The sequence below is a fragment of the Balaenoptera ricei genome, chromosome 7 (assembly GCF_028023285.1).
Source record: "Balaenoptera ricei isolate mBalRic1 chromosome 7, mBalRic1.hap2, whole genome shotgun sequence".
Classification (NCBI taxonomy): Eukaryota; Metazoa; Chordata; class Mammalia; order Artiodactyla; family Balaenopteridae; genus Balaenoptera; species Balaenoptera ricei.
This window is the reverse complement of record NC_082645.1, coordinates 32,176,940-32,204,863: the sequence shown is the minus strand read 5'-3', so window position 1 is coordinate 32,204,863 and position 27,924 is coordinate 32,176,940. Positions and strand designations below refer to the sequence as shown.

Here is a 27,924-nt window from a genome sequence, read left to right as displayed (position 1 = left end):
ATTTTAAAAACTACTCCTCCTTTGTTTTCCTTGCATATTTCATTTGTAAAAAAGTGTCTGCTGCCAAAGTGACGTAATCTAGAATTTTATTTTGTTGTTTTTAGTTTGTTATTTTTCTGTCCCTTATTGAGCTAATTTTACTTTGTCATGCATAAACAAGTTAGAGTATAAGAGCATAAATTTTAAAGAAAAATTCTTGTTTCTATTTATTTAGAAATAATATGATTATTAGTATTATTACCTAGAAATAAATAATAATTCTTGTTCTAAATCCTTATTTTTTTAAGGATTATTTCTTTTTTCTAAATATTAGAGAAGTCATTTAAATCCTTAGGTCTTTAGCAGTTTCACCCACAAATGAGATGAAACCTACCTTTATAATTTTATTATAAAAATTGAATTAAAATAAATGTGTATGTAACCCTGGGATTGATGCATTATGGATTTTCAATAATGAAAGCCATCAATATGTTAATGAACTCTTTTATTGATATTTATGTGTAAATATTTTAATGCTGTTCATAGTCATGTTTTTTTCACTGTACAGTTTAATCCTGTACATAAAGTGCATAATATAGACAGAACACCTAAGCATCCTATGAAGTATTACATCTTTATTCCATGGTCATGGAATAAACATGGCTAAATCTGGAAGCTGCTTAAAAATATTCTGCATTCCCTATTGGAAAAAGACTGAACTAAACTTAATTATTTTCTGAGTTCAGAAATTGATGCTGTAGCTTCAATTATTAGCTTCCCTAGCTTTCAAGTGTATTTTTTTGTTTTTTAGTTTTTCTATACATAGCAAATTGAATTTACTTCTCAGAATAATGAAAAAAACTATTATATAATTTAGATCATTTCTTCTGATCTGTGGCCACACAATGATAATCTTTGGGAGTGAGTTAAATATTTATTGTGTATAGCGATATTTTGAGTTTTTTAACTCATTTATTAATACTCTCTGCTTAACATATCTAATCCCTGAGACCCAAAGTATAATAACCTGGTCTGTCGCTTTCGTCACATTTTTGGCACTTGCACTTTAACTGCCAATACAGTTTTAACCGTTGTATTATTTTATTATCTGTGGCCCAGTAATTAAAAGCTCTTCATTTTTAATGTTTGAGTAAGATATTCTGCTATAATCAAAATGTTATTTATTGATACCTTGGAAAATACAACATAGTATAAAATGATCCTGGCATTTGCACTGCCAGATGGAGTGCTGGTCTATACATATATAGCGCAGAAAATATACTTTCTTGCTTGCATTTCCAACTTGTAGGAATAAATGGCATCCAAATGGTGACTACCTGAATTTTAGTTACTTTTACCTACACCTTTATAAAACAGATTCTCCAGCCTCTTTAAAAATTTACCTCAGTTTTATCTGAGTGTCCATAATACCTTTATGAATTTTCCCTCAGGCCTACTTTACTGATAGCAACTGCATGCCTCATCAGTGCCTCTGCTGTTTAGGTCCACTGGGACAACACTCTACCCTTGTGTCCTGTACACTCTCCTGGTACCAGCAAGGCTGCTCATTTTTCAGGCTTCACAGATAGCCTGCATTCCTTGTATTCCCCAATGCACTCACATGCCAATGTACTCCTTGCAGAAGAGGAGGGAAAATCCCACCCGTTTCCCCAGTGTTTGCTTTCTGTTTACTTGGGATCCAAAGGCACATTCCACGTGCCGGTGGTCTACTTTCTAAAGAGCTCAAACTTGCATACCCTGGGCCCATTCTAGGAAATTGTCCTGGACAGACACCATTCTGTCCACTTTATCCTTTTCTCTCCTGTTACCTCTCTGCACACAAACCCCTATCTCTTCTAACCAACATGTAAATTCCTCTTATCTACCAATGCATCATATATTTTCAAACATTTTAAAATCTCATTTAGGATTCAGCAGGAATCCTTATTACATTAATAAATAGGTACTATTTGTGGTATATATTTGTGTGTGTGTGTGTGTGTGTGTGTGTACATTTTTACGCCTATGTACATCTCCTGGAAAGAACATGGGCCTGAACCAGCTAACCTTGTATGGAATCAGAGTTCTCTGACATATTTTCTTCCCTCCTCTTGCAGGTGACAACATGTGCCGAGTAAATAACGGAGGCTGTAGTACATTGTGCTTGGCCATTCCAGGAGGCCGAGTATGTGCTTGTGCTGATAATCAACTTTTAGATGAAAATGGGACCACTTGCACATGTAAGTGTCTTTTCATGTTACACTCATTGTTTATAGGTGTCTTTCTGAGGTACAGAAGCAGATGAAACCAAAGGAATTAAAATCAAACTTGAAAAGAGAAATTCAGGTAATGACTTAGGTATAATTCTTTTTAGACTATAATCAATGGAATTAATATCTAATACACAGATGAATAATGATAATGATGAAGTTTAGCTGAGTATCTTGTCACTGCTGCATCTAGTTTAGTGAAAATTATAAATAAGTATATGCCACAGAAGAAAATATTTCTTGAAATTAAGGAACCTCACCATCAGTAGTTGTAAGTAAAAATGCATAGTTCTTGGTTACATCGATATTTATTACTTTAAATAGCATAGTAAGCTCAGTTATCTATACTTGGTGGTGAAGAGCAAGAAAGGAGGCAAAAAGAGACTTCCGGGGAATTTCTACACTTTATCAAAATAGGGAATTAACTGAATTGCTTGACCTGGATTAAAAGCACTTTATTAACTTTTGCTGACCTTCCTCAATTGACTGCATCTTGCTTTTCCAATGTGACCCTTCTGAAACTTGTCCTGTCTACACACATCATGTCCCTTAAGCACAATGACAGCAACGATGCCATGCATATATTGAGTGCAATATAAATATTTCTGGAATGACTTAATCTTGAATTGTGTGTTACTCATGATTCTCCAGAGAAACAGAATCAATAAGATGTACACATATAGAGACGGAGAAGAAGATTTTTTTTTTTTGGCTCTTGCCATTATGGAGGCTGACAGTCTCAAGATCTGCAGTCAGCAAGCTGGAATCTCAGGAGCGCCATTGGTGTAGTTCCAACCTGAATGCTGGTAGGCCTGAGACCCAGGAAGAGCCAATGTTTCAGTTTGAGTCCAAAGTCAGGAAAACAAAAACAAAAACAAAAACATCACAGTTCAAGCAATCAGGCAGGAAGAATTCCTGTTACTTGCAGGAAAGTAGGCCTTTTTTTCTATTCAGGCCTTCAGCTGATTGGATGAGGGCCTCTCACATTAGGGAGAGCAGTCTGCTTTAATTTGGTCTACTGATTCAAATGTTACTCTCATCAATAACACTCTCACAGACACAACAGAGTAACGTTAGTTTGACACAAATCCGGGCACTCTGTCGCCTAGTCAAGTTGACACATAAAATTACCATCAGAAATTGTTGAATAAATATTTCATGTATTTTTCCATTAGTTATAATGATGTCTCTGGGAGGCAGAAGAAGAAATAAGTGTAACAAAGAAGACTTCAACTTATCTGTGATGTCTTATTTCTTTTAGAGAAGAAAAGATGTGGATAAAAACATTTTAAAATGTGGATTTCTAAAGCTGATTTAATAAATAGTAACATTCGAGAAATATAAAAACATTAATGAAAAATCTATTTATAATGCAATTATTCAACAATAAGCTTCTAGGACATTTTCATGGGGATCCTTATAATTATATATCATAGAAGTTTTTATTTTTTCTACTACTAATAATAATCATAGTTAACATTTATTGAATTCTTATACTGGATGTGGCATTTAAAAAAAAATGTTCATGATTCTCATTAGTCCTTACAATAATCATATAAGGAAGATACTATTACTATCTCATTTTATGATTTAAAATTTAGACTGAGAGGTTAATAACTTTTAGAAGTTCATGTAATTAGTATGTAGAACATTTGGAATTTAGATCCTAAATTATTTCATTTTGGTGATTGAACTCTTAATTATGCTGTACTTTACAAATTTTGGATCATACTAATATAAATTATTTTGTCCCTTATTTTACTTAATATGAGCATAAGCATTTTACCATGTAACTAAATGTTTTTTGTAAATATGATTTTTAATGACTGCTTTTTAAGCTATTTGTCATCTTTTCCTATTTGATGTATGGTATTATTTCTGATACATTATTATATATTATTTGTGTGTTACTATACTGTTTGTGGTTCCTTCTGTATTTTACCATATTGTCCATTGTTTGTTATATCTTCTTCTCATCTTCTTTAAGCCTTTGGAATAATATCACCAATTAAGTTCTATTTCTATTATTTTGAGTTTCAACTGTTTGAGATGAGGACTTTGGCTTCTTTCATTCTATTCTCTTCATCTTCCTTAATTTCAGTCCTTATTATAATTTAGGATTTCTGACAAGGAATATTATTTTGAATTATCAAACAGTAAGTCTCTTTAAAGATGTTTTAACATGTATAGATTTTTGGTCAACTTTACAATATTTTCTTTTAGACCTGGATCAGTGCTTCACTAGTTGTATTGGTTAGTACTCACACTTTTAGTTCTTCATTGTTTATTTATTAATTTTCACTGATGTATAGGATAGATGGAGTATAATTTGAAATAACTTCTTCAAGATGACTACAAAGAATGTATACTGTAGAGTTCTGTATTCCAAATATGTCTCCTTTGCCTTTATATGTGAATAGCAATTCTTCTGGATATTAATTGTTGACCAAACAAATTTTTCTTCAAAATTCGAGAAATATTCTTTAATTAGATTTTGAGATAATATACTTCAGAGCACAAATATGAATTTTACCCATGGGCAAGGTTTTTTTTCCCATTATTAGTTGTATTTTTAAAATTGCCTATATATTTTCCTATTTTCCTGTAGAAAATAATTCTCTGAGGTGTACTTTCTCTGATTCATCAGATGGTATCCCTTCCTTTGTTCTGTGGTATTATTTAGTAATTTCCATTTGGTAGTTGTTTGCATCAGAAGAGAGGAGATCTACCAAGACCCATAGTTTGGGAATAGACAGGGATTAAGCATTGCTTTGAACAGCATAAAATCTGTCCAGTTGCCCGGTAGATTAAATCTTATCTTAGTTATCAGGATAAATGGTATGATTTATGTTTACATTTCATAGTTTAATTTCTCCCACAGATTCTTCTAAAATTATTTTTCTGGTACAAAATGAGATCCTTTGCTATTCCAGCTGAATGATTTTGACATTTGAACAGATGAAATGCACACATACAGACGCACATACACACACAGATAGTAACCTTTGTGGACCTCCACCAGGTCTCATCCTGCCTTTGCTCTACCACCAGAATTCCTCTCAAGGATGGAAAGTAGCACTGCAGTATCTCCTTTTTATGGTAGGCACAGACCTTACAGTCAGTACTGGAGGAGCAAAGGGCCTTTTTTCCTACCTAAAAATAGACAAGCTTATTCAGTTTCTAGTGGCATAACTTAGAGAGGCTTCTGATTGAATATTTAAATCTAGTCTTCTTGGTCTTGCAAAAATGTCAAAATTCACTTAAGATAGTGTCAATACAATGATCAAGAGGCTGAATTCTCAAGGATCTTGTGAGTTTTCATTCTTTATCTTTGTTTTCATCATGGGAATTTGGAGGGAGAGCTTATACATCAGGTACTAATATCTAGATGGTTTTTACTCTTTAAATTTTCTAATTAGTTCTCTAATTTTAGTTGTGTGAGTTATAATTACCTGTATTGTTTGCCTCCAAATTATATTTCCTATTGCCTTCATTCTTATTCCCCATTAAAAATTTACAGATTCCTTATGAGTTGGCATATCTATGCGCATATTGAGATTGATTATACAAAAGATTTATCACTGGATATCTCTGTGTAAATAAAAATTAGGTGACTTTTGGTTTGTAAAGAAATACTGTACACAATATTGGCCATGCAGCTGATATTAGGAGATTTGTTATGATAGTTCACATGTGATTATATATCTGGTGAAAATTAAAGGAAAGTTTTCTGAGACTATTGGTGTCTTTTTAATACCTATAATTCATTGATGAGTTAATCCCAATGCAAAAAAAGGGGATTAAAAAAGAAGATTGTTTTACCTATAGTTGTTACACCAAACAATGTTAAATCAACAAAAACAGGTGAGTTTTTATTTGAGAATTTGTTATTGCATTTAGTTGTCAAATTTTTTACTAGATTTTTAGTATGGCATGCAATTTGTCTAGGTTCCTTTCAAATATAATGGGAAAAATCAAGAGAAATACTATAGTAACTCATTTATTGAAAAAAAGTCAAAATGTGTTCATATAAATTATTCCAGTTTCTATTCATTAGTAAAGGTTTTTATAAGGAAATTTTAGCCTTAGTTTGCAGATGAGGAAATTAAAGTGCAAAAGGACTACAAATAGAGTTTGTGGTTTCATAGTATAGTGCAAAACAGATATCAGTGTGTCACTAACCCCTCATTAATGCTGATTGCTCTGGGCTTCTGACTTAGTTCAGGCTAGATTATAGTTTTGTGAACTGGTCTCAACTGGATTAACTCTTTAATCTGGATTAAATCTAAATATGTAAGCAAAACAAAAATACATGTGGCAACCACTGAGATACCATCATCCTGGTTTCAGTCATCCTCAGTGAATTGGCATCAAATGAACAAAAACCCATTGGCAGATGGTCAGGCCAGAATTAAACACCAACGGTTGTTTCTCAATGAACTTGTAGCAGAAGGTGATGCCAGAAGAGGCATTCACCCAGCAGAAAAATATTGGCATGTTACATGATTGACTGAGGATGAATTCTAATGCCATGCCTGGAAGGAATCAAGAATGAGAGTAGGCTAGACTCTTTGTCCTTGTGAATTTCGTGTGTCATTGTCAAGTCTTCTCACAATTAGAAATGAGGCCTGGTGTAGCGTAGTAACTGGAAACTTATTGCCCTGGAGAAGCATATGGAAAGCCAGTTGATCAATTATCAAGTGAGGTTTTTTTAAATTTATCTTGATGCCTTTGTAGGGAAAAATCACAGCATAGAAAATTAATAAATGAGGACAAGAGTAATCCTGAGAAAGGAAGTTAAGCTCCTAAAAAAATTAAAAAATGATAGTCACTATTTTTTTTAAATAGCAGCATAATTTTGTCTAGAGTAACGAGACAGTAACATAGTAAATCTTTAAATGCCTCTTTAGTGGCCTGGACAGAAAAAGAAAAAGAACAGAGCTTTCCAATATGCCTTAGTCCCAAGAAAGCAACTTAAACATTGCCCCAAATATTGGTCATCCAAGGGTAGCATTGCACAGTTATATGTCAGTGGTACTCTGTGACCTCCTTCACCTTCTGGAACACCAGATACATTACTCGTCAAAAACAGTGCTCCACCATGGCTGAGCCATTCATCTGTTCAGCTGTGACAAGCCTTATGTTCTAGGATATATGCAGTCTAATGTGTAGTAAAAAGTTTAAGGCAGTAAAAAGTTTAGAAGCCCCATCCAGATGAATATTTATGGCCTTCTTTGCATAGGAAGATTATGTACCACTTAGGTTAGCTGCTCAGAAGACCACTCTATCTAATGAAACGTCATCCTGCTATGATCTAAAGGAGAAAATTCCAAAACCATAGCAGCATTTTTCACGCTGCCTTCCAGTATAGGTGATCTTATACAGAGTCATCCAGCAAACTACAACTTCAAGTTTTCTTTTAGACTTTTCTCTTAAGTTAAGATAGTTAAGAAATTCTGTACTCCCAAAATGCAAGATACAGTTTGTTAAGCAAATAAACATATCCTAATATGAAACATATAAGGACAATAGGGAAACTTTATTTTATTTTTGTCCTGGGACTAATGCTGTTATGATATAGTCAAGAGCAAATTATCAATTGAGAGAGGAGACAAGAATCAGTTTAGAATAGATTACCATACTGAGGTTGAAAAGAAGAAAAGCAAAATTGGAAATATAGACACTTGTTCATGGGCACCACAGCTTATTAAAGCAAGGCCAGGGACATATGTATTAAATCCAGTCGCTGAGCTGAGATCCAGATAGATGATTCAAAACTAAAATGAAATAAAAATGTTTATTGGTAAGGTTTCTTCATTTACTTCATTGAATCTTGACATTAGCTCTAGCAATCACTCTAGCAGTTTTTACCAAAGAAAATAATTAATTCTAGAGGGCATATTTCCCTTTGCAGTGTATTGACAAGTCACGCAGAGACCTTCTAATTCCACTGCTCTAACAGCAGGTATCATAGGATGTGTGAGAACCGGCAGTTCCTTGCCAGGCATGCCAGATTTATTTCTGATCCTGGTTAACTTAAAAGATTGTTTATTACTTTGTCAGTTTTCTTCCTGGTGAGATAATGTTGAAATATTTTTACCAGAAGTGACCCTGGCTGTAGAATTACAGGTTTTGAATTCAGTTTTCAAGTTCCCAGTGCAAAGTACAACTCTGAAGCAAAGCTTATAAGAATAGCATTTGTTAATATATGGAAAGCACTTTCTGGCTGCGCCTACATACCCAAGTGCAATATGGGTTCTGTCACATTAAGCAAGTGACACTGGAAGCAAGTGACATACATGGAGCTTTTCCTATATGTTTGCTTTCTTGGCTGGTGGGGGGACTTTATCACTCTTTCTTTCTTTCTAGCTACATATCAGTCTTTTTTTCCCTTAAATTAAGCTAACTTCATTCATGTACTTGGGTGAAAGGAGAAGAGCATTAGCTGCTGAGCCAGTTGAAGTAATAGTGTTTTCCTGAAGTATTTATTCAGTCTCCAGAGGTAGAATCTCTCATTACAATAATGGCTGTAATGTAGAATTATCAGTCTCTGTTAATTCCAGTAAGTTGGGCAACAAATAATTTTGAACATCTCCTCTACATCTAGTTCTGTTCTAGGCACCGTTCTGTTCTGTATGTGGCATTATCCTTCCTACATTCAAAGACCTCAGGAAGACAACGAGATGTGTGAAAGTTAATTATAAAATAACCCCTTTATAGAAGTGTGTGCAAGGTGTACAGAATACTAATCTTATTTTCTTATGAATGCTATTCCCTCTTTTAATGATGCCAGATATACTTGCTTCATCATCTTGTTGATTCTTGCACAAGTTGGTAGATTGCGTGGCCATCAGCTAGGGTCTTATGATAGATGATGTTGCTACCCAGTTCCACAGTTAGGTCAACGCTGAGAAAAAGACCATGCTTTGGGATGTCTAAACTACCATCTTATCCAGATTATCACCTATCACATTAAATTTTATTGTGATAATGGACATTGCTGGCTCAAAAATAACCTGTCTTTTATCATTATGTATCCTGAGCAAACCTAGGCAGTGTTGATATCATGGTTTCTCTGTGATATAACAACTGATTCCATCTGGGAGACTTGGGTTAGGACTGGCTTACATTAATGATGCCGAACGCCCTGGGAGACTTTGAAAATCAGAATCCAGTATCTTAAAAAAATTCTTTACTATTATGAAAGGTCTGAAATTTTCCCCTAGTTGCAATCTAGCATGTATATGTATGCTATATATGTATATTTACAAAATTTGTTACTTTCAAGTGACCTTACAGAAAGACAACATTAGAGAAATTGCTGCTTCAGCATTTTGTTATTGAAAAAGATTAAACAGGGAGGCAAAATTACTGTCAGTCCCTGTATACAGTGTCCGCTTGTCTGAGAGGGGACAGAAGACACCTAGGATTACCTTTGATCTAACTGAATATTTCATTCACCACACTGATTATTTTTCACCCTTAAGGCCTTAAATAAGAATCTGGATTATATGGGATGCCTTTCCTTGCCCAGCCCCACGCATAACTCTCTGAAGCAGATTCTCTGCAGTTATGGTTCAGCGTCACATTCCCTCTTCCATTCTTTGCAGCAGGGAAAATGTAAGGGTTAAGGGAGCGAAACACAGAGTGTTCTGGAAAAGCCACATATGTTTTCTCGTTATTCCTTATTATTGGCGTGCATATAGGTTTTGTGACAGTTCATCAGTCCAAAGCAGTTACCCAAAATAAAGCTGAAGGCTATCAGAACTGGGGTGGAAAAATTGGCTTCTGTTTCTTCTAGTAATAAACCAGCTTTTGATAATTCAACACCATTTTCAGTCCAAGAAATACAAATCATTTACTTTAACCATTGCCACATTTCCCTTCACTTTTCAGACTCTATTGAATCCACTCAAAGAGAACAGAAGAATAGCAACACTTCCAATTTGTGAATAAATCCCAATCAGTAGAATTCCTAACATTTGATCAGAGAACATGGGATATATGGAACATAGATTCTGAGTATATAACCATTTTGATTAACTTAATACTTCCTTGAATACTTAACCACACCTGAGTTTTTTTTTTTTTTTTTTTCCACTTGCAGACCAGCGAAGTAAATACAGCCATCAATGCTGTGTGCTATTCCCTTGTCTTTTCACTTTGATTAGTTTTTGGTGTACTTATGTGTAAGGTGGAGGTAGTAAAATTCTTTGCCGTGCCTTCTTCATAGATTGTCATGATGATCAGCTGAGATTATGAATGAAAGCTCTTTAAAAAGTAAAACTACAAACAACATAAATATAAGATGGTATTGTATTATTGTTGTTATTATTTATTATTTTGGAGACAGTTGCTTAAAATGAATCTTTAGAATTCTTAGTAGAATAATTATTGTCAGAAAAACCTAAAATTTTCTCATTTCCAGAGTTGGTTGCCACCACAATGTTGAGATGTTTTCATATTCTCTATAAAATGAAATGAGATCAGTATTTTGTTATTATAACAAAATTTACATTTTAATGAACTGAATATATCTAGTATTGTTTATAGACCTTGGGTTTCTTTTAACCGTAGTTAATCCTGGAGAAGAATTACCTCACATTTGTAAAGCTGGAGAATTTCGCTGCAAAAACAGACACTGTATCCAAGCTCGGTGGAAATGTGATGGCGATGATGACTGTCTAGATGGAAGTGATGAAGATTCAGTCAGTTGCTGTATGTTCTCCTTCAAGTTATGTTAAAACTTTCTGAGTCTTTGAGTGTGTGAACTATCAAAGCAGTTTGGGAAAATCTAAAAATATCATTGATGCAGATTGAACTTAGTTTTTTTTTTTTTTTCAGTCATCCTTTTATATAGAGATTAGACCTCAGATTATCTCCTTTGCATAGTTTTAAAGCACAGTTTTTCTCATCCTTCCCCATCTTTGAATATTACCATTTTGCTTGCTCCAGAAATTCTCTTCTTTCCTATTTTGTGCTGTCAGTGCCACCGTACCATTGTTAGAAGGTTGCTATAGGAGACCCTTTGGATCTCTGAATTTAAAGATGTGGAAAATCAATTTAAACTCCCCCAAGGCAGAATTACTCGTACAGAAGGTCACGATCCACTCCATTGCTCCTTGGCAACAGAGCCTTGAAGATGATCCAAGGAAACAGACATGGGTTTGGAATATGTTATTACCTAACTTCACTGGCTCAGTACATAGTAGGAAACACATAGGGACACTCAGACTATTAAAGAAATTAAAGGTTTGATTTTTCTCCCCTTTAGCTTCTATTTAGTTGTTTATCATTTGCTGTAATAGGAATAGTTTCATATTTCTGGTAGGGATGAAGAAATGTCCTACAAATATGGAAGGAAAACAATTTGAGAAGCAGATTAAGTAAACTTTTGAAAATACATTTGATAAGAATCACTACCTGAATGGTTTTGAGAGATATGAAATATTTTTATATGAAGAGAGCTATGTGACAGACATTTATCTTTTGTCTTTTGATTTAACTTATATATATTATTTTTAAAAGAAAATGATTTTTTTTTCAGTTAATGACATTTTTTCAATTAAAGTGGCTAAACTAATTGAGAGTTAATTGGCAACCCTCCATTTTCCTTTTTATTTCAATCAAGGATATAAAAATAAAGTTTTAAAGATTCCTTTTTAAGAATGAACAAAATTGGTTTGAGCATCTATAGCATACAATTTGGGGACAAAATTCCAAGAATATGGACTTTTAAAAAATATTTCCAAATTGTATAAAAATACATAGTACATAAATTGTAATTAATACATAAATCTAATACTACTTTCTCTTAATTTCCAAACATGCACTCTGACTTCAACATTGTGAACTTCTTATTTTCAATCCTATTACTATCTATTCTCTATAAAGTGTGCCACAAATAAAATGTTAAGTACTAAATTGATACAATTAGCCAAAAATTTTGGAGTGGGAGGAGCATTTCATCTAAGGGTAGATTTTTTTTTTCCTACTTTTTAACACAAACAATGTATTATTTATTTATTTATTTATTTATTAATAGATCTTTATTGGAGTATAATTGCTTCACAATACTGTGCTAGTTCCTGTTGTACACCAAAGTGAATCAGCTATACATATACATATGTCCCCATATCCCCTCCCTCTTGAGCCTCCTTCCCACCCTCCCTATCCCACACATCTAGGTCATCGCAAAGCACCCAGCTGATCTCCCTGTGCTATGCTGCTGCTTCCCACTAGCTAACTATTTTACATTCGGTAGTGTATATATGTCGATGCTACTCTTACTTCGCCCCAGCTTCCCCCTTCATTAGATTAATTGCCTCATTCCTCATGACTCACAATGTTTATTCACGGTTACAGTGGATGCTCCCTGCGTATCAGCTCCCTGCATAGTCACAGAGTGCATGAGTAGAGCACAGATATTTCATCACAGTATTTAGGAATTTATCCTGTAGATCCCTGTTCTGTGTGATTGTTCTTTTCACCAACTCATAAAGAAACTCATCTCCTCTATGAGTATAGGGGGCATTACTACTGTTAACTGTAATATTAAAATTCCTAGTCAATATTTTTTTCTTTCATTATTTTCATCACATCACCCAAACCTGCACCATGTACTTTTCCTGGTGTCTTCTACTTTACGTATAGTCCATATTCAATTCTATCAATAAATCTCATCTCTTTTACCTCTTAAGTAATTAATTTTTTATCCTTACCTCATCTAAATCTTCACTGCATAAATTAGGCTCCTACCTGAGACAAATGCAGTGGGTGTCCTGCTGTTACTCCTACCACTATTCTTCCCTTAACTAAAAAGCCCACTTTCCATGCCACTCTCTCACGTTGTCACAGCATATATACACTACCAAACATAAAATAGATAGCTAGTGGGAAGCAGCCGCATAGCACAGAGAGATCAGCTCTGTGCTTTGTGATCACCTAGAGGGGTGGGGTGGGGAGAGTGGGAGGGAGGGAGATGCAAGAGGGAAGAGATATGGGAACATGTGTATATGTATAACTGATTCACTTTGTTATAAAGCAGAAACTAACACGCCATTGTAAAGCAATTATACTCCAATACAGATGTTAAAAAAAAAAAAAAAGCCCACTTTCCACATTGCTTCCAGTGTGGTATTTGTAGAATGAAATTTAATCTTGTCATTTCAATAACTGCATAACCTACAAGATAAATTCTAAAATCTATTGACTCCACAGAAAGTACTTCCTGTTATGTCTCACATTTACGTTTTTAGCTTTAAATGTCTATCATGTATCCACTTAGCCTCTTTGTCCTTGTCATGTTGAACTACATGTAAATCTCTAAAAAATGTCCTTCTCTTTCTTCTGTGATATTGCATTGTCTGTTCCCAGTTACGGAGTTCACCGTAGTTTACCATTACGTCCATAGGGAAGTCGTTTTTGAACACCAAATATCTCCTTCTCGATACAGCCCAGTTGAGTTAAACATCTCTTGGATATTCTCTTATTATGGTAGTTGCCAAACCATATTGCAATTTTATGCTTACTTATTTGATGCATCTAATAGATGAGAAGACTTCCTGAGGAGACACACTATGACGTAGCATCTTTTTAGTCTCAGAGTCTAGAACAGCAACTAGCATGTGGATGGATGAATGACTGAATACATGGGGCAATGGAAAACTAAATATCTCTGGCCACCTCCCAGCAGTATGGTGTCTTCTTTAAACATTGCTGTGATTCTGAGCAGCATTAGATTCCTGGGGTTCCATGGTTAATATTTCAGCACTGCATAATTCATTTCAGGGGATTATTTTTTATTGTAAGTACTCATAAGCTTCGACCTTGAATTCTGTTATCATTTTACTTCTCAACTCCAAATCACAAGACAATGGATTGTGTTCGGTCCTCCTTTTTAACCTCCCATTTATAACACTGTGAGAATTGCAAAGGTCTTTGATCAAGCTTCACTGAAGTGCTTATGCATAATGTTAATACTTTAAAATGTTGACCCTCTAATATATTGGATGACTTTTATCCTCCTGAGCAGCTATTCTTGCTAAAGTCCCTGAAGTGAGTAGAAAATATTAATCATGCTCAAATACCAGAAAACATAAGGCCCTTTCCTCCTGTTTATTTATTTATTTTTTACTATGTATGAATAAAAACTTCCAAAAAGTGATAAAACCACTTTATCACTAAGGCTACTTTAAATAAACAGTGTTTTGTAGAAACTGACTAGAAAGGAATACATTTTCTATGCAATAGCATGATAAAATGGCTATTTTTCAAATTCTAAATAAAACTAGTACCAACATTTATTTTTATCATACAGAAGTGCAACTACTGGGCACAAGGAAAATTACTTCAGAAAGAATGTTGAAGTTAGGAAACAAATACTGAAGATCATGCCAATTCAGTTAGGAATTTAGCCTCCAGAAAGCAGGACAAATAATCACAGGAGGTTAACTTTAAAATGGCCTCCTGTTGTGCTTAGATATTGGAGATTTAATCCTTAGCTGTGCTCAGCTTCCCATATGAGGGTTGGTCATGTCCTCAGTATGTTTTGTGGCTGCATGTTTATTTGTTTATATTAGGGGAAAAGACTCATGATGATTATTTTTGTTATTAAAATTATTCAGGATCTTATATTTAACATCAACTCCAGGTCACAAGTGATGCATTTTTATTTTTCGAATTTTCTTTCCGGTCCCAGAAAACATTGAGCAAAACATAACAAAATTAGGCTTATTTAATGTTTCAAGAAGTGGATGTGCGGTTTAAAAAAAAAAAAACACAAATATTTTTGATATGTGATTAAATTATTTGACACATACTTGTTGCATTCCACATTAAAATTTGAGGTTAATTTTCAATGTTTTCGGTAAAAAATCTGAAGTTCAATCTCCTATTGTGATAAGTGATGGGAAAAGAGACTTAGCAGATGTAGTTGGTTTTACTGAAGACATGAAAAATGAGTATATTCCCTTTTATCTGAACTTTAATTCCTTGATATTTTCTGTAAAACTACTACATGTTAACAGAGCCTAGAGTGTTATTATTTTGTATAAAATATGAGACAGTGAATGACAGAAGATATAGATTAGTTGTACTATAATATTATAATTACCATAAAATTTACATGACTATTCCTTAAAATAATCATAATTTTATCCAGTTTTAAATTGTTCAACTTACTTCTCCTCTCCTCCCTGCCTCACCCCAGTCAATCATAGCTGTCCTGATGATCAGTTTAAATGCAAGAATAATCGCTGTATCCCCAAAAGATGGCTTTGTGATGGAACTAATGATTGTGGAAGTAATGAAGATGAATCCAGTCAGACTTGCGCAGGTAAATGTTTGCTTGGATATATACATAAATCTCCTCCAAAGTTAGTCTCCATAAAAATGCAGGTCAATGCCTTGAACTAAGCTGACTTTCCTAGTGCTGATGATCTGATTTTTGCAGTAGTAAATGAATTCAGAGTTTGATGCCACAAAGGCTAGAATACAAATTATCTTCTACTTCATCTTTGGGTATGATTCTGCTTTCCAAAGTAATTTGGCACTTTATCTATTCATATGAGTTGACTGTTGATACACTACTTGGACAAGACTTGTCCCTGCTAAATCTTACTTGGCAATGGAGGAAGAAGTTCGTGAGTATACTGTGATGTAGGCCCTCTCACATGGAGAACTACTTTTTATTTTTAAACCTTGAAAAAATAATTTATGTATTTTATTTAGTCTGCTGTAGAATACGTCTGTAAATTGTTTTCTGTTCCTGGCATATTATTTATGTGGCATAGTTGTTTTCTTGTTTTTTTATAAAGTCCCAAGACCACTAAACCTATTTATATTTCCATATAATTTATCGCATTGCAGTAAATCTTTGAATCCCTAGCTACATTCTCATTCTATGTGATTTTTAAAGGAGGATTAGGGATTGACTAGCTAGTTATAGTAGTAAAAGTGAAAATGCTATGTATAGGAGCAAATAAAACAATCAGTCCTAATTAGTAAGATTTCTAAGCCACTCCAGGCCTTCAGTCCACTAGAAAATAGAATGCCACTTGCTTGCACCTTAAGTGCCACTTTAAGTGACAGCTGCTGAGTTTGCCACTCACTACTAGGTCTTCTTGTCAGTATAGTTATGATAGCTATTATGGTCACTGCACACCTTTACAAATTGAATAATAAGAGCAAAGAGAAAAATAAATATGGCTTTTAGCTTTGAAAACTATGTTGTCATGTTACAATGTATTTCCCTTTTGTTTTACCAAAATGAATAGGTCATATAGCTCATTATATTGGAAAAATATGGTAAATTCATTAGGTAATTTCCCTGGCTGGGCCATTTCTATACATTTCTAGTTATAGGTGCGTACATGGATATGTATCCTAGATAAATTATTTCCCATAAGGGGATTATTTTGTAATTTACTCCACTATCCTGTAGCCTTTGGCATTGTGACTACTTTATATCTAAAAGAATATGATTTCCTACCAGAAGCCAATTTTCTATTATGTTTCTTTGGGATTTATCCTTCATGGATCTACTAATTTGATCAGCACTGGGGACAGAATGAGGAAAAATACGTAATGCCTTTCTTTAAGAAGCTAAGAGCTAAGGTGAGGGGAAAGACATGTAAACAGGCCATTCCCATGCAGCATTCAAAGTGCTAAGTTGACCCTCAAATGGGAGCATGTAAAGGAACAACTAATTAGTCTTTGGCTATCTTGGAAGGCCTCCTGAAGGAGGGAATGTCTAAGCTAAGCCTTACCAAAAAAAAGCTGAAGAAAAATGACTAAATAACAGTTCAAGTTATTTAATTAGAAAAAATAATCTGATAAAACCACGTGTTAACAAGATTGTGGTAAAAAAGGAATCATCATACATTCTTGGTGTATAAATTGATTTTCTACATTTGGCCAAATCCAATAAATGTGAAGATGTGCATACCTTCAAGTCGATAATTCTATTTCTAGGTTTATACTCCAATACCTATGCACATAGAGATGCGAATAAGAATTTCATTGCTTTAACACTGGTAATAGTGGGAAATTAAAACAAGCCAAATGCCCATTACAGGAGAAAGGAAATATATACATGTATCTCCATATATGCACATGTATATACATATGTATATTCACTGTTATATTCACACAATAGTATGTTATTCATAATTAAAATGAAAAATTAGAACTCAAATATCAACAGGAATTAATTTTAACAACGTTAACCAAAAAAATTGCAGAATATAAACAATTCAGTGCCATTCATATGAAATATGAAAATACAAGAGTTCTATATGTGCTTATTGATTTACAAATGTATAAAAATAGGAATAAAATAGGTATGGAAATGAAAAAAAGAAAAATTAAGGATAGCAGTTACCTTTCTAAAAGAGAGAGGGAAATGTGATTGGGAAAGATTACACAGGGGACTTCAAATGTAACTATAATACATAATTTTTTAAATAAAAAATCTGTAGCAAATATAGTAAAATATTAAGATTTGATAGAGCTATATGATGACAAACAGGTATTAATGATATCATTCCCAATACTTTTCTAGATGATAGAAATATTTTACTGAAAGAACAATGAGTGATTGATGAGCATAGATCGTGGCGGGTGAGGTGAAGTCCGTAGAGGGTGGAGGGTTGGAAAGTGTGCCTGGAAGGGAAACGGCGTATGCAAAGCGGGCAGAACAGAGCTAATAGGCAGGGCTTGGGAGTTGTTCTCCATCAACAACAAAATGTTTTTGCCTACTTTTGAGGGAGACCCAGAGGGCAAAGATGAGAAGTACTTAGATTTGAAATTTTTTTTTTTCCCCATAGTAATCATGATGATCTGTGGCTTCAAGCCTAGGCAATTTCAATCTGGCTTTTTTCCCACAGCATAGAACTCTGGTTTGATTACATAATATTTGTTCTTCTCATATCCCCCCACAAATTTTAACTAAATTCAAACTAGACAGATAGGATTGCATTAAGAAAACCTGGTGTATTAAAAAACATCAGACTTTTTTACACGAGAAACTGAAGAGTATATTTTTATATGACATAGGTTTTGTTTAAACGGAATGCTTCGATTAAAATACAGCACAGGTAAAGTTTAGGAACAATGTGTTAAGCTCTGTTCTTCTCCCCCTCCTTGTTGTTCCTGTGCATTGTGGGATTTCTCACTGATACATGACTTCAGGGGAAGCATAATTAGTGATGGGTAGAAAAAATTCACATTGTGACAGTGAATTTCTGATTCACTGCTAAATAAACAATTCCACTGAGGAGGTGTAAATTTCCTCCTCATTAAAGCAGCATTTGCTACAAAATTAGAGTCCTTTGGGGCTGCTCTGCTAATCTCACCTCCAAACTAACTCAGAGCTGATGGGGACAAGAACTGAGAAAGTAAAGGTTGTGTCTTCTTGATACAAATCTAGTGATTAAAAGGTGATAATTTAGTCAATCTGATTATATCATATAGACAGTACTTGTAGATTTGTGGAACGAAGCATCTTTCTTATCTGAAATCAGTTAAATCTGCCTGGTAGACTAAGCAGATCATTTTCTCCATGATTAGAAAAGACAATGAATTCATATATTTTATAATAAGCCAGTAAATACTCTTAGAAATAAGGGGTCATAAAAGTTGTTCAAGCATCTGAGTTAATGAAGTGACACACAAATTCCTATCCCATAACAATGTGAGGTAGGTCATACATGATGTGAGATAGGTTTCTAGGAATCCTTTCTCATTCTTCTCTCTAATCAGCATAGCAGTCCTGATGAAAGAAGACCATCTGAGAAAACTTGCTAGAGTTAAACCCGAATGACTAGGAGAGTGATATAAGGACATTGAACAGAAAAACATTGTATTGGAAATTTTAATATACTCTTATTATGGGTCAGTTAGAGTTTAATGGAGATGAAAATATATAATAATATCTTTTTTTTAAAGCAAGAAACAAGAAAGACCAAAGGAATAAAATAGGTAGGAAATGAGGGAGGAAAGGAGAGATTTAGGAAAGAAAGAAATGTAGTGAGAACAAAAGAAACAAGAAAGGGAGGGAAAGAAGGAAAGAGGAAGGAGGGAGGGAGGAAGGAAGGAAGGAAGAGGGAGACACGGAAGAAAGACAGGAGGAAGAATTGAAAAGAAAACTGTCTTATTAAAGTTCTCTTAAAACTCAAAAGGTAAAAAGTATTTGCTGCAACCAGTGAAATGATACAGAGACATGTAAGAAAAAAATTAATAATCTGTCTCATAGCTCTATGCCCTCCCCTTCCCACCAAGTAAACCAAAGCCAACATCTTCACGCTTCTATAGGCTAATGCAAATATATACTTATTTTTTTCCAAGTAGGCATGGTTTTGTTAAAATTACCTAGGAACTTTGTTGATTTAGCCTAAATGTTAGAGTAATTTAGCAGAAAATCCATAGGGTTAACAAAATAAAATAATACAGGAATATTGAACCCTACTTTAAAATTTCAACATTGAAAACTTCAGAATCATATGTGTTTGTTGGGATCCTTAAAGTCTGTTAATCTAAAGCAACTTATTTGTAAAAAGGGAAAAATCAGATATTACATAAAATATTTTAGATTCAGGACCCTTATCCACATAATCAAAGCAAAATGCATACTGTAACAATTTTCCTGGTCTTTCTAATTATAGACACTGAGAGTAGAAACACTATATCCATTGTAATATAACAAATCAAGCCAGAAATGTTTCATTTGTTTTTCTCAAGTAATCTTTTAAATATTCACCAAAATAGGTATACATCTTTACATAGCAAGTACACTTTTCTTAAAGGAAATAACTAGTATATCACTTTTAAGAAATTATTTTAAATCACCTCTGAAACCCTAAGTTACGGAAACCCATTCTACTGTGTTCAGATGACTTTGAACCATACTCTATTTTATACCAACCATCAGTATTAAAGTTCACAGGGTGTTTTGATGAAATAGGAACACATCCTCCTGATTCTCAAGCCCAGGAAAAAAGAGGACATCTATAAACTAAGCAATGTTCTCTAATCATAGCCACAGGAACTCAGACCCTAATTGTTCCTCAACTGTCCAATCTTTATCTCACCCAAATATTGATAGGTCTGAGTGTCCCCTTCCCAACATTTCCCACTCCTTCCTTTGGTCCAATAAAAAGAAGGAGTGCTGGTTTACTGATACCTCAGGAAAACAGGTTTGTAGCTCAGAATGACAGAAGGAAAAAAAAAAAGAAAATCAAACATTTAAAAATAACTAAGTATGTGATTTGCAGAGACGTGGAAGGACCTAGAGATTGTCATACAGAGTGAAGTAAGTCAGAAAGAGAAAAACAAATATCGTATATTAATGCATGTATGTGGAATCTAGAAAAATGGTATAGATTATCTTATTTGCAAAGCAGAAATAGAGTCACAGATATAGAGAACAAACATACGAATACCAAGGGGGAAAGTGGGGGGTGGGGGATGAATTGGGAGATTGGGATTGACATATATACACTACTATGTATAAAATAGATAACTGGGGCTTCCCTGGTGGCGCAGTGGTTGAGAGTCTGCCTGCCAATGCAGGGCACGCGGGTTCGAGCCCTGGTCTGGGAAGATCCCGCGTGCCGCGGAGCAGCTGGGCCCGTGAGCCACAATTACTGAGCCTGCGCGTCTGGAGCCTGTGCTCCGCAACAAGAGAGACCGCGATAGTGAGAGGCCCGCGCACCGCGATGAGGAGTAACCCCCGCTTGCCACAACTAGAGAAAGCCCTCGCACAGAAACGAAGACCCAACACAGCCATAAATAAATTAATTAATTAATTAAATAAATAAAGTAGCTATAAAAAAAAATAGATAACTAATGAGAACCTACTGCATAGCACAGGGAACTCTACTAGGTGCTCTGTGGTGACCGAAATGGTAAGGAAATCCAAAAAAGAGGGGACATATGTATACATATGGCTGATTCACTTTGTTGTACAGCAGAAACTGACACAGCAGTGTAAAGCAACTATACTCCAAAAAAATAAATAAATAAAAAATAAAAACAAGTACGTGACAAACTAACACCCGGGAGAAGAATTAGGGAGGCCATCTAGGCTCTCATGTTTTCAAAAGTTGATCTGATCATAATAGAAAAAGGCAATCAAACCCCTTGTAGAACATAACCCCTTTACTGAATAACTTTAAAGCACTGCTTTAGGCTACTGGAGAAAGCAAAGTTCCCTGTGTGTGTTCATTGAAACCCTTAAGAGAGCCCAAAGCAAAGTTCATTAGTATACTTTGATTAAAAACTCATACATTTTTATATAACTGCTTAAAAGTAAGTTTTAAAAAATCCATTTTAAGGCTAAATGTATGTTTTAGAAAATGTTTTCTTCATTGTTGATCCATACTTGAAATAATTTGGAGATCAAGAAATAAATGCATTGAAAATGTTAGAGGACAAAGACAATTCTGACCCCATAATTGGAAACCAGTTACCCTGATAGCTCGAAATCCTTCCTCTTGCATTGCAGCAAGTTTCTTGATTTATTGGCAAAGGCTTTGCAAAATTATTTTTTGTTAATTAAAAGTTGGATGAAATTTAATTCAGCCATATATTCATAAGCATGTGCTGGGCAAAAATTGTAAAATAATGAATTCATAGCTTCGTTTATGGAAGTGTGTGAGGATTTCAGAATATCTTGTCACTTAGCATTCATTTTAATTGAAAGGCAAAGCATGTGAACTTTAGAAAAGGCAGGCAAGCTGGCATTACCAAAAATTTAATAAAGGTTTATTTTAAAAATATGTAATAGAGCAATGTAACATCTTATGTGTAAAAGGGTTATTGCATGATCTATTTTATCCTTAATGTTGTTCAAAAGGCCTCTAAATTTATTCTTTGTACATTAATTGATAATTTTAGCCAGAACATGCCAGGTGGACCAGTTTTCATGTGGAAATGGGCGCTGCGTTCCCAGAGCATGGCTGTGTGACCGGGAAGACGACTGTGGAGACCAGACCGACGAAATAGCATCTTGTGGTAAGTTGTGAGTGAAACATGCTGTTAGTGGAGATGGTGTCAAACAGAAGATTCTATCACTATAATCTCTCTTAAAAGGCTATTTATTTCTCTATAAATACAAGTTGACAAGGCAGAAGATCTGTTACTTTTTATTACTGCCTTTTGGGCCTGAGTGTGTACTTGAATGATCACTGCAGAGTATGTCCCATTCATGAGGCAGTAACCATATCCTCGGCTAAAATAAATGGATCCAAACATTGCAGATTTTAGTAGGAGGTAGTTATTATTAGGCTAACAGGACATTCTCAAATGTTCATTATTAATCTTATGTCTATAATGATCAAATTTTTCAAACTGAATAGCTCATAAAGTGACATTTGGAGTAAATGAGGAGAGCATGTTTCTTGTTTGTATGCATATGTTACACTCTTGGAGCAATAAACTATACAGGCTGAGAATACGTAGTTGGTAAACCATTTGTTTCATTTCTATAGAGTCATATAATTCTGAAGGACAAAATTTTTATTAGTTTAAAACGTTTTTGTTAATAACAAAATTCCTAACCCCTTTCCACTGATCCTCCTACTTTTGAAAACAATAAATATTTATTATTACATAAAGTTGCAAATTACCCCCATTTGTACCCATGTATCAGTAGGTTGTATTATCATTTGTCTCAGTAATGTATAGTGAAACATAGTAAAGAAATGAACCAGGTTTTCTAAGACTTGTACTTTATTTCAGGCATGGCTATGGATTTTTAAAATTACTATGGGGAAACATAAATTAGACATGCATAGCACATTTATTAAAATAGAATACAATTGGGTATATATTTTTAATAATTTGACCCCATGTTATAATATTTCTAACAGTAGGGAAATAAGACATTTTTGTAACCCTTCAATTTAAATGGCTCTATTAAGGGCATGCATTCTCTGTTTACCTAAAATTTTATTTTTTAAATGTTTTTTTATACTAGACTAAGTCCCTGTAGACATTTGAGTTTATAGCCTCTGATAAAGTAAAGATAAAGTATTACTAATTGGCAGTTGACATTGTAAAGAAGATAGTAGAGGTGTTGCAAAAAAAAAAAAGCAATAGAGAATCACACAATTAATTGTACATTTTACATGTAGAATTTCCAAAGCCTGTGATTGAACAGTGTATCCTCTCTCCTTTCCAATGTCCAGACCAATCATGTGGCTGGGTCTGCTTCTAGACAGCTCTATTTTTTAGAAAACCTTAAATGCTTTTCTGTTCTTAGTATCTCCATCCAGAGTATACCAGAAAGGTAATGAGAAACCTGAAAACATTAAATACAGAGAAACCCTGGAATCAAAGTCCCAAGTCAGATAAGAAATGCCATGAAAACAATATAGACTAGGAAAATACATAATGAGCTCTTTAGAGAATTTCGATTAAGACTTTGAGCTGACTTATTTTGAGTAACAGGTCTAGAGTAAGACTTTTGTCTTTATTTTAATGATAACTTAATTGAATCAAAGGAGAAAAAAATTACCCTAAAATTTCAATAATAATAAAAATAATTATACCAGAAAACTAACATAATTTTCATGAGGTGAGGGGAAAAACGGATCAGAGGGAGTCCAGACACATACTTTCCTACTGAATCTTTACAACAAATCTATTAGAAACATATTACTGTCCACACTTTACAGTTAAGGGAATCAAAACTTAGAGACATGAGTAACATGCATGAGATCACAAAACTAATAAATAGCAGGACCAAACCATGAATCCAAGTGTGCTTGAAACTAAAACTCAGCCATTTCAGGTTGACCTTGTTTGGGAGCCAAGGACAGGGTGCAAATAGGGGGCAGATAATGCCATTATATTATACATATCCATAAATATCTTATTTAAATGCACATCCACCTATAGTGAGTTTTATTCATTGGTGTGTTGGTAAATCTTTCAACATCTCCTAGTGGAGAGGAGCCCTGATCTAGTGTTTGCCTATTTTTGTGGTGTAAATACTCCCACCCATGCCAATATCAAGTTGCCAACGTGACTCTCTGAATGTGGAATTGGGAAAAGATGTGCATACCAATATACAGTATTTCTGTGGTACAGATAAAATTGACACAAATAACTTCACAAGCAAAATAATTAGAAAATTATGAACCTTGAGTATTAATTACCCTTGTTTTCAACGTTATTTAATTATAAATTTATATTTATTATTATTATTTAAAATAATGGCCGTGTGCTTAACAACTGACTCATAGAATCCTTGAAAATTTAAGAATTAGCTCTGCAAGCTCGTACAAGATGCCTCCAGTACACCACAGGATATGTACACATTATGAAATTTAGTTGTCAAATAGTATAGTTCTGAAATATAGAAATTTTAGAGAATGTCAGTAAACCACATGGGTTAGTCTCAGTACTGTTTCTTCTTTACAACATAAGAAACATGTTTCTCAAAAAAAAAAAAAAAAAAAAAAAAAAAAGAAACATGTTTCTCTCCAAACATGTTCCTCTCTTTCATAACATACATTTATCTCTCAGATTGTCATTTTAACTCAAAATCTATGTCAGTAGAGAAGCTGATAGTGAAGCTCTGGTAGACACAGTCTCACTTTTAAAGTTGTAAGGGAGAATGGCCTGAATTTCTGTCATAACAGAAATTATCTCTGCACTGAATACAGAATCACAAAAAACAATTGTAAATTGTTTAATTCACTGCATTTATAAAAAAACCAGTCACTCTACTTGGCAATAATCCAGAAATAAATATAGATTTAGCTAATTTTCAGTTCTATTAAGCATCATGGTAAAATTTGGACTGATCATATTTCACTTTTCCTTTTGGTGTTAGCCGAGTTCCCATAGATTTAATCCAACTAGAAGACTCTGCAATCAATTTTTTTTTTTTTTTACACTTCAGCTCCATGAACCACCTCTGTTATGTTTAAAAACTACTGTTGACACTGAAAAGAATATTAAAATTTGGCTTTAAAAACATGAGAAACCTATGATTAGAAATGTTTCTGGTAGTAATTAGGAGCTGAAGGTACTGTAACGGAGGGTCAAATTTTCAGTGGAATTCACTGTCACCTGTTTGCAAACCTAATTCATTCTACTTGCATTTGCCTTTGTAAAATAATTGCACATTTTAGGTTGAGATTTTATGTGGGCAAACACATAATTAGGAAGGCCCTTGAGTATTCTCTCTTAGTCTTTAAACAGTCTTTTAACTTTTTTAGTAGGTTACCTGTGCAGAAAGGAGAATCTATAATTTGATGGTGCAAATGAGAGAGGAAATGTTAAAATTGTGAAGCTTGTCTTAGAAGTATGTCAAGGAACTAAATGGTCAATCTCATTTCAAGGATAGGATTTAGCACTGGTTCTCAACTTTTGTTGTCAATTAACGAATCACTTGAGGAGCTTTAAAATCACCTGCCCATGCCTCACCCCAGGCTCCTTAAATAAGAATCTCTGGGGATAGGACCCAAGAATCAGTATTTTTAGTACTTACCAAGTGGTATGAATAGACACTCACGTTCAAGTACCTTTAAGGCACCAGTTATCACCCTTGAGCAAGCATGGAATCTCTGGAGGGCTCGTTAAAAAACAGAATGCTGGGCCCCATTTCCAGAGTCTCTGATCCAGTAGGTCTTGGGTGGCGCCTAAGAACTTACATTTCTTACAGATTTCTAGTTGATGTAGATACTCGTGCTGCTAGTCCGGAGACCACACTTTAGGAACCACTGACTTAAGGGAACCACCCTTCATATTTGATTTTATCTAACATACACTTGATGACATAATTATGTTTATATATGCAGAATTAATTTATGATGGGAGCAGTTATCCAGACAAATGTCATTCCCATCTCCAAATTACAGCATTAAATATAAGGATAGTTCATGATTAAATAAAAGAATATTTCAAACAAACTTGCATTTTTGCCCCTTGGACAATTTATAGTCAAAAACACTATAGTTGTTTATTTTAAAATTTAGTTTAACAATCTTTGGGTTGTTCTATCTTCCAGGTATCTCCATATAGCTTACATTTATTATTATTTTTTAATAAATATGTCTTGATGTGAGTTGGTAACTTCTGATCTGTTCAAAAGATTTAACTTTGGAAAATACCTACAATTTATTAACAGATTGAAAGATAATTCAATGGGGTATAAATAAAAATCCACTAAGATTTGCAAAGTTAATATTATTCCATCTTATGGATCTTTTATCTTTGAAGATAGTAGAATTCTGTCTCATGTACTTGGAATCTTACCTTTAAGTGTACTTGTAATTTTACTCTACGTAATTAAGGAGCAAAGACTATCAGAAAGAGAATTGGCAAGTATGAGACACAAACAGAAGAGAGAGAGAGAGCTATCAAAAAGAAATCATTTCCTGGTTAAATCAGTATAAATTGTATCAAAGATATTTTCAACTATATTATTAGAAAAACAAAGTTCCTGATTTTAAGTATAGTATTATTATTTGTTTAATTACAAATAATACAAAAAAAAAAAACTGGATATGTGTGTAACAATTTTAATTAATGGGAATTATTAACCCAGTGGAGTGTTGATAAAATATAATAATTGTCAGGAGCTGCTTTGCCATTCTTTAGTAGCATCCTGGCAGACCCAGTGACTCTGGTAACTTTTCGTTTCTATAACTTGATTCAACCCATTTTAAAACTCCAGTATTATATCTTAGTCAAAGATTTCTCCTCCCCGTTGCCAGCTAGACTTGAGGTTCTAGGACCTTGGATGAGAGGGAATGTGTTCTGCTTTTTCACTGTCTACTTCTCCTCTCTTCGCTAGCCTTAGCTCTTCAGGAAGAGGGGAAAGCTGGAGGAGACAGGTAACATCTTTTTAAGTAGGTCTAGTGATAATCTTCTCTCTGCTTCTCTGCATGTCATAGCCCTCTGACACATCAAAAATGTAGCTCTCTTGAGAGGCTCTTATGTGAGATTTTCTGAGAGACCTGAGGTCTCACCCCTCCTGAGGTGTCACCCCTCTTCAGAGTTACTTGAACTTTCTCTTTTTTCTCTGCTTTCTCTTCTTTTCCCTTCTTCAGAGTTCCCTCACATCTAGACCTAGATCTCTTTTATCCCCATCACAGATGGTATAGCTCATAGTCTTAAGTTGCTAGAATTCCCTTTGCTTGGTGGGCATCTTCTTGGTTGCATTACCAATATGACAGAAGAAGTTTTGCTATCTTTTGCTGGGTCCACTTTTTTTTCATCTCCCAAATGCGAGCAGGCTGCTCTCCTAATGACCCATCTCTTAGACCTGCCACCACTGTGCATTTTTTTTTTCTTCTTCTCTAGACAGAGTAAAATGGTCAGTCTACCTCTTGAGCAAATACAATCAGTTCTCTTTTCTTATACACCCCCAAATTGTCATGAATGATTCTCATGGAGTCTCTCATGAAGCTACACAGCCTGAATCTGTAACCTTGTCCACAGGATCACTCTTTGGATAACCAAAGGCACCATGATGTCAACCTAGACTTTCTCTTTTCTAAGTTAAACACAACGCTTCCTTCAAATTTTCTTACACGAACATTTGCGGGCTCTTTCCCTACCCATTGCCCTATTATGCATAAGCTTGGATTTTTAATGACCTTAGTGAAATTAATGCCCTAAAACAGGCAGTTGATGTACAGAGTTTCAATTTTGCAAGATG

General features: G+C 34.3%; 1 protein-coding gene across 1 annotated transcript in view; it reads left to right on the top strand.

Moving 5' to 3' along the window:
• The window catches only part of LRP1B (LDL receptor related protein 1B), a 1,532,882-nt gene that overhangs the window by 754,080 nt on the left and 750,878 nt on the right, over positions 1 to 27,924 (top strand). The window contains exons 14-17 of the mRNA XM_059927092.1: positions 2,097 to 2,219; positions 10,827 to 10,967; positions 15,460 to 15,585; positions 22,146 to 22,262. Coding sequence (XP_059783075.1) covers positions 2,097 to 2,219; positions 10,827 to 10,967; positions 15,460 to 15,585; positions 22,146 to 22,262 — 507 coding nt within the window. The remainder of the gene's footprint in view (positions 1 to 2,096; positions 2,220 to 10,826; positions 10,968 to 15,459; positions 15,586 to 22,145; positions 22,263 to 27,924) is intronic.